At 40.0% G+C, this 11,993-nt stretch overlaps 1 protein-coding gene across 4 annotated transcripts; it reads right to left on the reverse strand.

Annotated features, from left to right (window-relative positions):
- Positions 1–8,151: 8,151 nt before the first annotated feature.
- SLITRK2 (SLIT and NTRK like family member 2) lies at positions 8,152–11,967 on the reverse strand. Of its 4 annotated transcripts, none has more exons than XM_012556831.1 (2): positions 11,830–11,967; positions 8,152–11,605 (listed from the first exon to the last, which is right to left on the reverse strand). In XM_012556831.1, the coding sequence occupies exon 2, from the start codon at positions 11,572–11,574 to the stop codon at positions 9,037–9,039; it is 2,538 nt and encodes an 845-aa protein (XP_012412285.1). In that variant the 5' UTR covers positions 11,575–11,605; positions 11,830–11,967; the 3' UTR covers positions 8,152–9,036. The 4 variants fall into 4 exon arrangements, with proteins under 4 accessions (XP_012412285.1, XP_004380990.1, XP_012412284.1 ...); XM_004380933.1 differs by having other exon boundaries at positions 8,152–11,617; XM_012556830.1 differs by having other exon boundaries at positions 11,820–11,967.
- Between the last annotated feature and the right edge of the window lie 26 nt (positions 11,968–11,993).

Consider the following 11,993-nt stretch of genomic DNA (forward strand, 5'->3'; position numbering starts at 1 on the left):
CAGAGAAGGGAAGGACTTTGTCCAGTGTTATCCAGCGAGTTAGCAAAAGTATGGAAGCTAAATCCCAGGTCTCTTTGCCCTGTGTTCAGTGATCCTCCCATTGCCCTCAGATCCTCCTCAGTTAGCAAATCAGAAGGAATCAAGTGTGATTTCAGGAAAAAAAAAAAAAAAAAAAACCACCAATAAAATTCATGGCTTATTCACATCGAGAAAATATTTGACTCCTGGTCAGGGATCAGGCTTGGGAAAGCTTTCTCTCAGAGAGACAAGGCAAGAGGAGTTTGAGAAACTCCTAATTTCTTGGTCCTGTGTTATAAATCACTTAAGAAAATATACATTTAACCCTCTTTTCCTAAGACGTTACCTTACCTTCGTACAAATATCCATCCTTGGATATTTGGTTTTCTTGTAGAGAGAAACTCAAAGTCCAATCGAAAAACAACAAACTACATCAACACAGGTAGAAGCTGCCCCCATTGTAGTCTGTAAGATGGGAAGAATTAGTATATTTTTTAAATTACAGAACATCTGAATTATTTTCATAGTAAACCAAACAGCTTTCTGATGAATTTTTGCAACACAACGTCTGAATAATGTAGATTAAAAATAAAAACATTCCTTCAGCAAGGCCCCCAAGTTTCCCAGAATATTGTTTAGAGTAAATAAGTTAGTAAATAAACAGTAAATAAAATATATTTTGTTCCAAAATTTCAAGTTGAACATTTTAAATGTCATTGTACTATAAGTCTTTAGTATTCCAGTGGCCTCCTTTTTACTTATTTTTTAACGTGGTGATTGGGACAGATAACCTACATTTCCTTTTTTATAACTTTCTATAACATAACATTAGAAAACACACAGCAGAGTGTTGCTGGATTTTTTTTTTTCTTTCACTAATGCTTTTAATTAGCCCCTCAGAAACCTCTAGAAAGCAGAGGAACTTTTTGAATAGATGCTTTTTCCTTTTTCCCACTCTTGCAAAGGATCATGTCAGCTGAATATTAGAGGAGTGAGGACTTTATTTCTTTGTTTGTTTCCAGTTAAAATCTATTTGACCAGATAAAGATACACTGGCCCTGCAACAAGACTATAGTTGAAGTTTACGATCAGGATGAGGCCAAACACCATTGTCAGCTAAGAGTTTTGCTCACTGGAATGAATCATTGACTTTCTGAAGCCCAACTGAGTTGTCCAAGGGTCCGTCAGTTTCTCTGATGATAAGAAACTGGACAGAGTTGGATAAAAGGGCGGGGAGATGAACGACTAAATGGGAAAAATGCTATTTGCCCTGAAATGTGATAATGTGGCCTTGCTGACCAGATTCACAGTTTAATTTGCTTAAGTGTCACACAGAATAATGAATCTCATCAACACGCAAGACAACTCCTCCACAAAACAGATAAATGAAAAATTGATCACAGCCCCCCACACCAAAAAAAGCAGCAGGGTGTTATGATTTATAAAGAAATAAGAACGGTGATAGAAAAGTTTCGTTTTTGTTTTTAAGTCAGGTTTAGGAAGAGAGACTACCTCAAGACAAATGGTGGATTTGAATTCTGCAGAAATAAAATCAGAGTAGGGCGATGTCCAAATTAGACAAGTGGAAGGAGAAGAGAGATAAGAGACTTTCAGGCTTGAATCACCTGGATAATTGTCTCAGTCCCCTACTTTGTGTTATGTAACAGCTACTCCCAAAGTAGCATAGAATCATAGAGTACCAAAGTTGGATGTGCCCATTGACTTCATCCAGTCCAACACTGTTCCCAGATGGGGAAACTGAGGCCCAATGAGAGCCAGTAACTTGTATTTACAGTTTTATAGCTGTGCTGAAATCAACCCCAGAGCCTAGGGCCCTTTTCACTATGAAACACCATCTGTAGGTTCTTAGATTTTGCACAAATCAGACTTTATGAAACAACCTTGTTCTGACAAAAATATTGTTTAATATGCTCTTGATCCTGAAAAAGCTCTCTCGTATCTGAAAGACTTAAGAAACAAACCAATCAAATACACAGAACCATAGGATGATCTAAATTCTAAGCTCTGAAAGAATCCATCATTACAGCTTGCCAGGGAGTAAATTCTCTCTCAGGAATCTCCCAATTCCAAAAGCCAGTAAGAAAGCAATATCACAGCACAGGAGTAAAGCTATTTTTACTTCTAGAATGAGATCATTGGGTTCAATGGACAGACCCCAAGTATCACTTAAAATCATACCTGCCTGCATGTAATGATGGACTAAACTTTGGACCTTAGCTGTGTGTTACAATAACTTCTCTGTCATTCTCATGGTGTGTATCTTCGTGTGCCCGTGTTTCTCATAAGTTCTGAAATGTTCCAACTAAACGTTTTCTTAAGACTTCCTGTAACAAGCCAGCTGAGAATCCATTGTAATTATGTTTTGAACAGAGATCCTCCAGTTTTCAACCCTTTCTTCCGTTGTTCATAGGAGAGTCAGAGTCTCATTCATTCATTTATTAAACAGATATTTATGGAAGAGTTGTTATGTTTCAAGCACTATGTCAGGTGTTAATGACATGAAGATGAAAGAGGCTTGAAGGGTGAGGCAGGTGGCCAAGGATTACCCAGAGAAGAGTCCACCCACTAATCCTGTCTGCCTGACAGTCACTTTGTAAGCTGGAAGGGACCTGAGATTTTATGTTTTTGCTAACATTCTGTCAAGATCAAGTATGTCCAAGAGTACTAGGTAAGTGGATCTTACAGATAACTAACTCACATGTTTATGTTTGAGGAAACACATATATATTTTAAAATGAAATTAATAAAAATAATGTGTAACTAATTGCAAAGCAGTTGCCCAGGAAGACATGGATCTTTTGCATTTCCAGCTCCCAACCAGGAATGACAAAATCCACATTGATGTTCTCTTTCCAGTACTGACAGACACCTTATGGACTTGTTGATGTTTTGTATTTCACATGTTAAGAATGGGAAGCTGTAAATTATGTTTATTCCCATTCCATTTAATCTTTTAAAATAAAACACCAAGTACCAACTCTCATCCTTCAACAAGACACCTTAAAATGAGGCTTTTCCAATTGTATCAGCTCCCCTATGAATAGACAAGAATATGACAATAAACAAGAATGAATGAAATCTGTTTTGTATGTAGAAAATTAATAATCTCAAGGGAGGATAATTTGTTTTATGCCCTCATGTTCACCACAGGAATCTCAAATCCTTTATTATGTTATACATTTGTGAATGGATCATACCTGGGAGATAAATTCTAACATTTAACCAAACGCAAATAACACTATCAAAAAACAGCAACAAACACATCTCTCTCTCTCTCACTGACTTGTTTTGATAGTTTTCCTCTAGTTTTTAAACCCAAACCAAACCAAACCCATTGCCCTTAAATCGATTCTGACTCATAGCAACCCTGTAGGACAGAGTAGAACTTCCCTATAGGGTTTCCAAGGCTGTAATCTTTATGGAAGCAGACTGCCACATCGTTCTCCCTTGAAGCAGCTGGTGGGTTCCAAGTGCAGACCTTTTGGTTAGCAGCCGAGCGCTTAACCACTGCACCACCAGGGCTCCTTCTCTGGTCTTTAGGACTCTAGTAATAGCATCTCCGTCAGTGAGTTCATAATTTCTATTCCTTGAGTTTGCATGTCAGTCTGTCTCTTATTTTACAACATAAATTTATTAACTCACGTATCAGAATTTTAAAATCAAAATCAGTTGGCCTTTGGTGTGGTTGTGGAGGGAGAGGGGAATCAGTAGACTTTCAATCCCTATAGCGACATCTCTATTTGAATAGTTTTGGTTGTTGTTTTCTTTTAATTTTGCATCTGATACTAATGGACTTTCATGGAAATGTATTAATATGTTTTAAAAAACTAATGCTACCCTTAAAATGTACATTATAATCGTATAAATAATAAAATGGTCTCAGACTTCAATTTGTATTTGAACAGTATATATCAAGGCAGAGAGGATGGTTCTACTAATATTTTGTCATTCGTTCCCATTAATAGTCCAAAGAATTTTTTTCTAATTCAAATGTTCCTTTTTAGTGAATATTTATTAAATGTAAGCTAACTGAAGCATAAAATAACTACTTTGTTTTAACAGTTTATCCAGTAAAACACAACATCATTGGATCACATTTCCAGTATTTCAGTTTGCCTATTAACAGTTCAAAATATGACATTTATTTTTTGAAACAGTGTCACTATTTGGCACAGAAGTCTATTTACACGAGAGCTTGTTTCATTTGCCGTTTATTCCAATAACTTGAGAACAATGATTCGCAACTAATTCTAACAGTATTTGTACAAGTACTTTCAAGCTAAAATACTGCTAAAAAATTCCAACACACATGCAATTCAATATATTTACATAATAACATATATTTATTATAAAACCTGTGACTCTAAGCACTTTAGAGAAGGGGAATACAGGAGTCACTCTACCCTCTATTGAAACATGGCCACATCTGAGACAGGAGACACTGCTGAGCAGAAGAGTCCTGTGTTCAACTGAGTTGTAATGGGTTGGCTACCTGCACAGTTCAGGAATGCTACTGTGCCATCATAGAATCGTTCCATAGCTCGATTCACACAAAACTGCAGCAGACTTTCAAGTATAAGCCCTTAGCAACCAAGAAACTGGTAGCACAAGCAGCATTGGCAAACCACTCTTATTATGCAGGTGGGCTCTGTTTTAAGCAAAGTCAATACTGAAAATCCAAACATACAAAACAGATAAATTAGAGAGTGATTATTGGCATTATAAAATGGTTTCTGCTTTATAAAAGGATTCACAAGTTTCCTCTAAGTAGCAGCTCCCCTAATGCGTTTAAAATACAATTTGATTTACAAAACTTCAATTTACGTGTGACTTTTTGCACAACCATTGCGAGAAGCAAAGTACACCTATATACAGTACTTAATTTTCTCTCTCAGGATTAAGGTGTCTTATTGTTTTATTGGTAAAAGACACTTAAACCAAAATATTTTCTTTTAAGCCACTGAATTATGAAGTAAATATTGTCTCTAAAACATGGATATTCTAGAGACTTTAAGTACTTTTGTGATTTTGTATTTACAATCTCAGTACTCATCTTTACAATGTAGATCTTTAGATGACGCAAGTGTATAGCTGTCTTCAGGCCATAATAATGGGCCCTGTTCTGCAGAATGAAACTGTGGTGGCCTAGTGGTTAAGAGCTACAGCTGCTAACCAAAAGGTTGGCAGTTCAAATCCACTGGGTGCTCCTCTGCAGAAGCTTATTTTTGTGGGTTTTTTTTCCCCTTTTTATCTGTGTAACTCTGAAGAGCTGTTAATGGAGGTTACACTGTAGCTAGTCTATTGAAGATATATCAGTTGTATACTTTACCGCACAGAATCACCTTTAAAAACTCAACCTCCTGCATTACTGTCCCCACTGTTTACTCTGGGTGATTGTCATTCAGGTCAGGGTCTCCTTTATTAGCACTAAGCTCCTTGGGGTGGGGGCAGAGATCCTGTCTACTGCATCTCTGTGTATCCCTCAGCACGCAGCATAGAGCCTGGCCCAGAGGAGGCAAGCGCTCAATAAATAGTTATTGAATGAATGAATGAATGAAGAGAATGGATTGGGAGAACTGTCTGGAAGGCTTTCTTCACTCTAGCATCCAATTCAGTATGTTTCTGGAATGTGTACAGTCAAAATGAATTTCCAGAGCCTGAAAAATCACAGAACCTCTCTGTCATTCCTTACACACTCTTTGTAAAATCCATAAACTATTGAGCCCTTGATGACACTGAAACATTTAGAAAAATTGATTCACCTTAGAGGTCAGAGGGCAAAGCAGAGGAATTTGAAGGGTCATTTCCTTACTCGCCAACTGCTGGAGGGAACTAACAAGGCACACAGGTTGACCAAAGTCCAGAACCAAATTAGGCGCTTGGTAATTGTGTCCAGACTGAGAAGTGGTACTTTTGACTGTTTCAATACAAATTTAGCCACGGGTATATCCAGAAACAGTGCAAGCAACTAATTAAGAGCTGGAATTGAAAGGAATTACCATTTGCCATTTGTAGGGCCAGACTTGTAGATCTGTTCCAGACAGGGTCCAGGGAGACCGCATTCTGTTCGCTGGAACCATTTCACTGTGCGAGGCCCATACCCATTACAAGCTGCATGTGAAAGAAAAGTGAAGGAACTAAATCCAGCTGTAGGAGATAAAAGTTAAAATCCCCAAATCAAATATGTTTCAAAGCACTTGAATGGATAAAGCCAAACAGTCTAGTCAATGGGGATGATAATAAGTTAATAAAACTGAAAGTATGTTTGTGAGTGTGTTAGAAAACAAAGCTGCAAAGTGTATGTTGTATTATGATTTTAAATGAAATAGTCTGGGCTACATTCAAACGATTTCATCTTAAAACCTAATGCCAACAAAGTACAAATCTAAGAAGCATGAGGATCTGTAATTAAACCATAATTATTAAGCAAGAGGGTTTATGAATTTGAGTTCTTCCAGGAAGCCTCTGTAAAATCATGTAACTAAATGAACATTAAGCAATCTCTCTGTACGATTAATGAATTAATTTTCTGTGGACAAGAGTATTTTACAGAGTGACTTTCAGGAGAATAAGAGCAAACACTGGAGTAGAATCAGTAAATCCATAGTTGTAGTCATACAGTTTAAGCCTTCATAATCACTTTCCCAAACACCTACCTCTGTATCCTGTATTGATCAACTGCATGAAGTGAGTGCAGGCACAAAAGGATTTTTGAAACTCTTATATAGGATTCCTTCGCTCAAAGACAAGGTGGTTTCCAGAAGCTATATCCAAGTTCAACTAGTGTAATACTCTAGTTCCTCTTCTGTGAAATGTAAAAATCTCTGTACATTCACTTTATTGTAGCTCATTTCAACCCACATTTTCCACTTTGATCTAATGGATTTAAGTAGCAATTATCTCTAATCAAAGAGTAAACGTGTTAGCTTGTCACTGTAGAGATTCAGAGATTTTCAGGTTGCTAAAGACATTTTTCCCAGAATGCCCTTAAATTTGTATAAACACAATTACCTTCTATTGTTTTTTTTTTTTAAAAAAAGCCATTTTGCACCAATATTTAATAATCCAAATAATTTGGATTTAAGGAATTTCTAATAGCCTATCACATGAGTTGTTCACAGTGACAGACAATATACTGTTAGCCATTTTAAAGCTTTAAAAGTAAGTTATCAGGATCCACTTCAATCTCCACGTGATAATAAAGGATTATTATGTGCAGTAACCTATTTATGGAAAAGAAACAGTGTGCTTCTTTCAGATGCCATCAGTTGCTTTAATGAGGAATTGAAAAGCTGGACTACTTTATATGCAGATCACCATCCCAGTTGCATAAGGATTTACAATAGACAAAACCAAAACTATTTTTTGTTGTAAAGAAGGGCTGTTTGTTTAAATCACACAATAATATTTGCATCTAACAATTATTTACAGGCTAATAAGGCTTCATAAATGTTATGTGGACTTGGTTAATAAAAATCATTTGAATGATAAGACCAAAATGAAAGGTTTGCTCAAGCTGACAAGGTAAAAATTCAAGTAACGCATGCCTCAAGAAGGCAGAAGGAAAAATAATGCTTACTTTCCTGATTTCCATAACTGTTAATTGATTTGGAGATGCAAATAGTACATGATCTGACAGCACCCCGTTAACGCTTCAATAAACTCAAGAGGAAAATGCTGCTTTCTCTGAAAATGTGAAAATTAGGATTCTAACTTTTGATCCTAAAACAAATGAAAAGTAATGGATACATTTGTCCCTGCTGCCTTGAATTCGCAGAGAACTTGCTTGGGAAGTTTGAATCCCACCTTTGAAGTCTTCCTTTAAGTATTTAATGGCTCATATGTCTTTATTAAATGAGGTGTGTGGCGGCCTCTACTGGTGTGTGTTTATAGAAAATGTCTCAATAGGCAGAAAAAATATTAATTTCAATTAAAAAGTTAGAAATACAGACTCTTTCATTTAAATATATAAAAATATCTAATTTAATGCAGAAAAAATATATTACAAGTTGTGTAATGTACTCTTAATTAGGAAAATAATCTAAAACACTGAACATGTTAGTGTAAAATAATGATTACGGAAGGGCATTAATTGTTCAATTCACTCTGATATTGGGTTAAATATATTTTATTAATGAATTACTAATCCTGACTGAAGCGGTTTATGACCTCTAGTCCACTGTTAAATCCCCTTATAGTTGACTTAAATAAAATCACTTAAAACAAACCCAGAGGAAAGGAAATATTTTACAGTTAACTCTATAAAGTCCTAGAGCTAGAATCATTTGATGACAGGCTGGTTTCTATAACTCAAGCAAACTGTACTTTGATTTAATATAACTGACATATCGATCTATTTTACAGTATTTTTAATTTCAAAAATACAACACATTAAAATACGTTCAATTTATCAAAGCTAAAAGCAACATTTAAGTAATGTACTTAAAGTGCAAAGGCACTTTAACACAAAGAAGTGATGCCCATTGGCTATACTTGGTAACTGACGACGGAAATACCATATATCATTATTTACAAAAGAAGTTGTAGTCCCAAAAGATCTTTGGAGATCTTCTACAAAATATACTAAATATCTATTTTCATTTGAAAAGTCTGCCTACTCTTTCTTCATTCACTATAATCTTCTCTTTCCACTCCCACACTGGAAAAAAAGAAGAAAAAAGAAACAAAACCATAAACAAAACATATGACAAAATGCATTGTAGAAACATTCACGTTCAATGATGGTTCCTAAGAAGAGAAGGAAAGAAAAAAATGTGGGGGTGGGGGGAGAGGGGAAGAAAGAGCGAGAGAGAAATAATTTAAAGGAAAACTGCAAAAGCATAATCATTGCTTCACCCCATCCCCCAAACATTGTCACAGTCCCCCCCCCATTACCCTGGGAAAGAGAGACCACAAACAAACACAAAAGCAAATGCAGTGCTTCCGACAGTTTGGAGCAGCATCCTTTGATGCCATAGGGTTGTAAATGATTTCCCTTCACAGCTGACTGATTGCAGTTTGTTTTTCCAGAACTTCGAGGTAGTCTGGTTCTGATTGGGGCTTAGCTTGCAGTAAAGGGTGGTCGGGTTTTGACTGTCCCAAAAAGCATTTCCTGGGAGTTCCATATAAAACGGTTTTATTGATTCTGTCTTGGTTTTGGCGTCGAGATTCATAGGAAGGGGCAAACTGCCTTTTAGGTAAGGTACAAAAGTTATAGTGGACAAGGCCGGCGCTGGGGAGCTCCTTGCCGCGCTCAGCAATATTCTGATACAGCAGCTCGGGCTCTCTCGGTGTGGCCTGCTTTTCCAGCAACTCAGTGGCACTTATAGTGTAAGCAAGTGTGGCAGGTTCTTCTTTTTTCTCCTCCAGGTTGCCGTAGCTGAACTCTTGCAGGTTGCGGTAATAGGCTACCGGGTCTCCTTCCTTCTGCATGTAGATAGGGTTTTGGCACATCTGTCCCACAGGTGGGGGGATGTAGTTATAGACGTGGCCGTCTGTTTTATCATGAGTCTCGGTGTTGTAAGACCCATACTGTAATTGGAAGGAACTTACGTCTAAGTTGTTGGCACTCCTGGGAACACTTGGCACCCCCTTTCGGCGTTTCAGGACAAAGACGAATAAACCGGCCCCAAAACAGACAGATAAGATAAAGACAACAAGCAAACCTAAAATTAAGACGGAAAGTGGAACTTCGGTGTGTAGTTCAGGATAGGAACTGGGTGACACACTCAGTGACCGAGGCGTGTCTGTGTTGTGATTCATTGACAGAATGGTTCCATCTGATAAGTTGGGACTGTCTGGACAAATCGCCTCCCTCCCCAGAAACTTCAGTATCTCCCCGGCGTGCTTAGCGGGAGATTCACAGGTCACCTCATTGATGATGACAGGGGAATTGGCGTGTTCTGTCCAGTCCTTTAGCCCCATGATGTCACAGGTACAGTCCCATGGGTTCTCTTGCAGATCTATCTGGATAAAAGCGGGAAGCTGATCCAGAACCCCTTTTACAGGCAGGTGAGAGAAATGGTTGTTTCTCAGATTCAGCCTGGTGAGGGCTGTGCCTCCAAATATATTATCAGGTAAGGACCGTAGCAAGTTGTTATTCAGAAACAGTAGCTGTAGGTTAATCAAAGCATCAAAGGTAAGTGGCTTAATTTCCTTAATGACATTATACTCTAAATAGAGATACTGCAAGCTCTGCAGTCCATCAAACATAGCCGGGTACAGCACTTCAAGGTAATTGCCATTCAGATAAAGTCTGCGTAAACTGGTCAGGTTCGTGAAGGCACCTTCCTGAATGACTGCAATCCTGTTGTTCCCTAAATGCAACAGATCCAAAGAACTGTATTCTAAGAGGTCATTCTTATAGACAGTTTGGAGATAGTTCCCTGTTAGGTAGAGTTTCTTTGGACTGGTAGGTTTGGGCTGCAGGTCAGAGATATTCGTGAACTTCCTTTCTTGGCAGTTGACATTTAGACCATTGTCTGAGCTCTGAGAGGTGCAGACGCAGCTACTGGGGCAGGTGAGGGGCACAGGGGACTTGGTCTGGTACACCATGATCGGGCCAAAGCTCTGCCTGTCCTTCGACACAGTGACCCGAGGAGTTGGACGGTTTCTCATCTTGGGTGGCCGACTGGCTTTTGGAGCCCTGGTCGGGTTGAGAGCAGGATTCATTGTAGGGGACAACCTCTGGACGTGGGTGTCAGCATGGCTGCCCCTCTGGCTGGTGTCGCTGGCACTTTTTCTGGGACAGAGGTCTTGCCTGGTCAGTTGGGTCACATCTTTCCCGTGCAATCTAAAGGGAGTCTCGCAGACAATCTCCCCCACAAACACAGTTATGGTGTCCAACCACGCCTTGAGGGGAAGCAAGTCACAGGTGCAGTTCCATGGGTTTTCTTCCAGCTGAATCTCCATGATCCCTCCGATGTGTTCCAGGACACCAGCGAAAGGCATGACTTTCAGCCTGTTCCCCCTCAGGTCTAAGTGGGTCAGCAGGACAAAGCGGAATACATTGCTGGGCAGCGACAGCAGAAGGTTGTCGTTCAGGATGAGCACTTTGAGCTTGTTCAGTTTGCTGAAGGCGCCTGCCTCGATGGCACTGATGTAATTGTAGTCAGCCTGGAGGTACTCGAGGCTCTCCAGGCCCAGGAAAGTGTCCTCTCTCAGCACCTCGAGCTTGTTGTTGTTGAGGTGCAGTCTCTTGAGGGTTTTGAGGCCGCTGAAAGCCCCGGTTCGGATCTCCTGCAGCCCGTTGTTACCCAGGTGGAGAGTCACCGCGTTGGAGTAATTGACGAACTCGTTGGGGTACAGCCTAGTCAGGAGGTTTCCATTGAGGAAAAGCTGATAGATTCGGTACTGGGGGGGCTGGAGCAGGCTGACAGTTGTAAATCCTTTGTTTTCACAGTTAATATTCAGAACATTCTCCTTCTCTTCGCACAGGCAGCGGATCTTGCAAATGTCTTTGGCAGTTTTGCGACTCTCCGTCTGTAAGATCCCGGCCACGGTTAACACACTGAGGACCCAGACGCCGCTCAGCATCTTTGGGCACCGTCGGGCTCAGCTCAGGCACCTGCAGGCAAACCTTGGAGGGAGGGCGGCAGGGAGCGGGTGCGGGGAGAGAGACAGAAGGAAGGAAGCCCGATTAAAACGGCAGAGCAAGGAGGAGTGGGAGGCAGGAAGAAGGGGTGGGCGAGGCGCGGGCTGAAATCACTGCGTTTCAGAAGCGTCGTCCTCGTCCTCTCCTCCCCTCCCCCAGGCCGCCCATCCCCGGTCCCCGGGCACACACACAGGCACCTGATGTCCCGCGGGTCGCAGCCAGCCGCGGAGTCAGGAGTAACCGAGTTGTCCTACTAAATCCAGCCCTCCGCCTCCTGCCTCGGGGGACCGCAGAGATCGCGGCGGCGCGCCCCGTCTTGGACTCGCGGCAGAAATGGCTTTACTTTTTTTTTTTTTTTTTT

Source organism: Trichechus manatus, unplaced genomic scaffold, assembly GCF_000243295.1.
Source record: "Trichechus manatus latirostris isolate Lorelei unplaced genomic scaffold, TriManLat1.0 scaffold00079, whole genome shotgun sequence".
Taxonomy (NCBI): domain Eukaryota; kingdom Metazoa; phylum Chordata; class Mammalia; order Sirenia; family Trichechidae; genus Trichechus; species Trichechus manatus.

Coding starts and splice junctions, on each gene's coding strand:
- SLITRK2 (XM_012556831.1), bottom strand. CDS start 11,574: ATGCTGAGCGGCGTCTGGGTCCTCAGTGTGTTAACCGTGGCCGGGATC.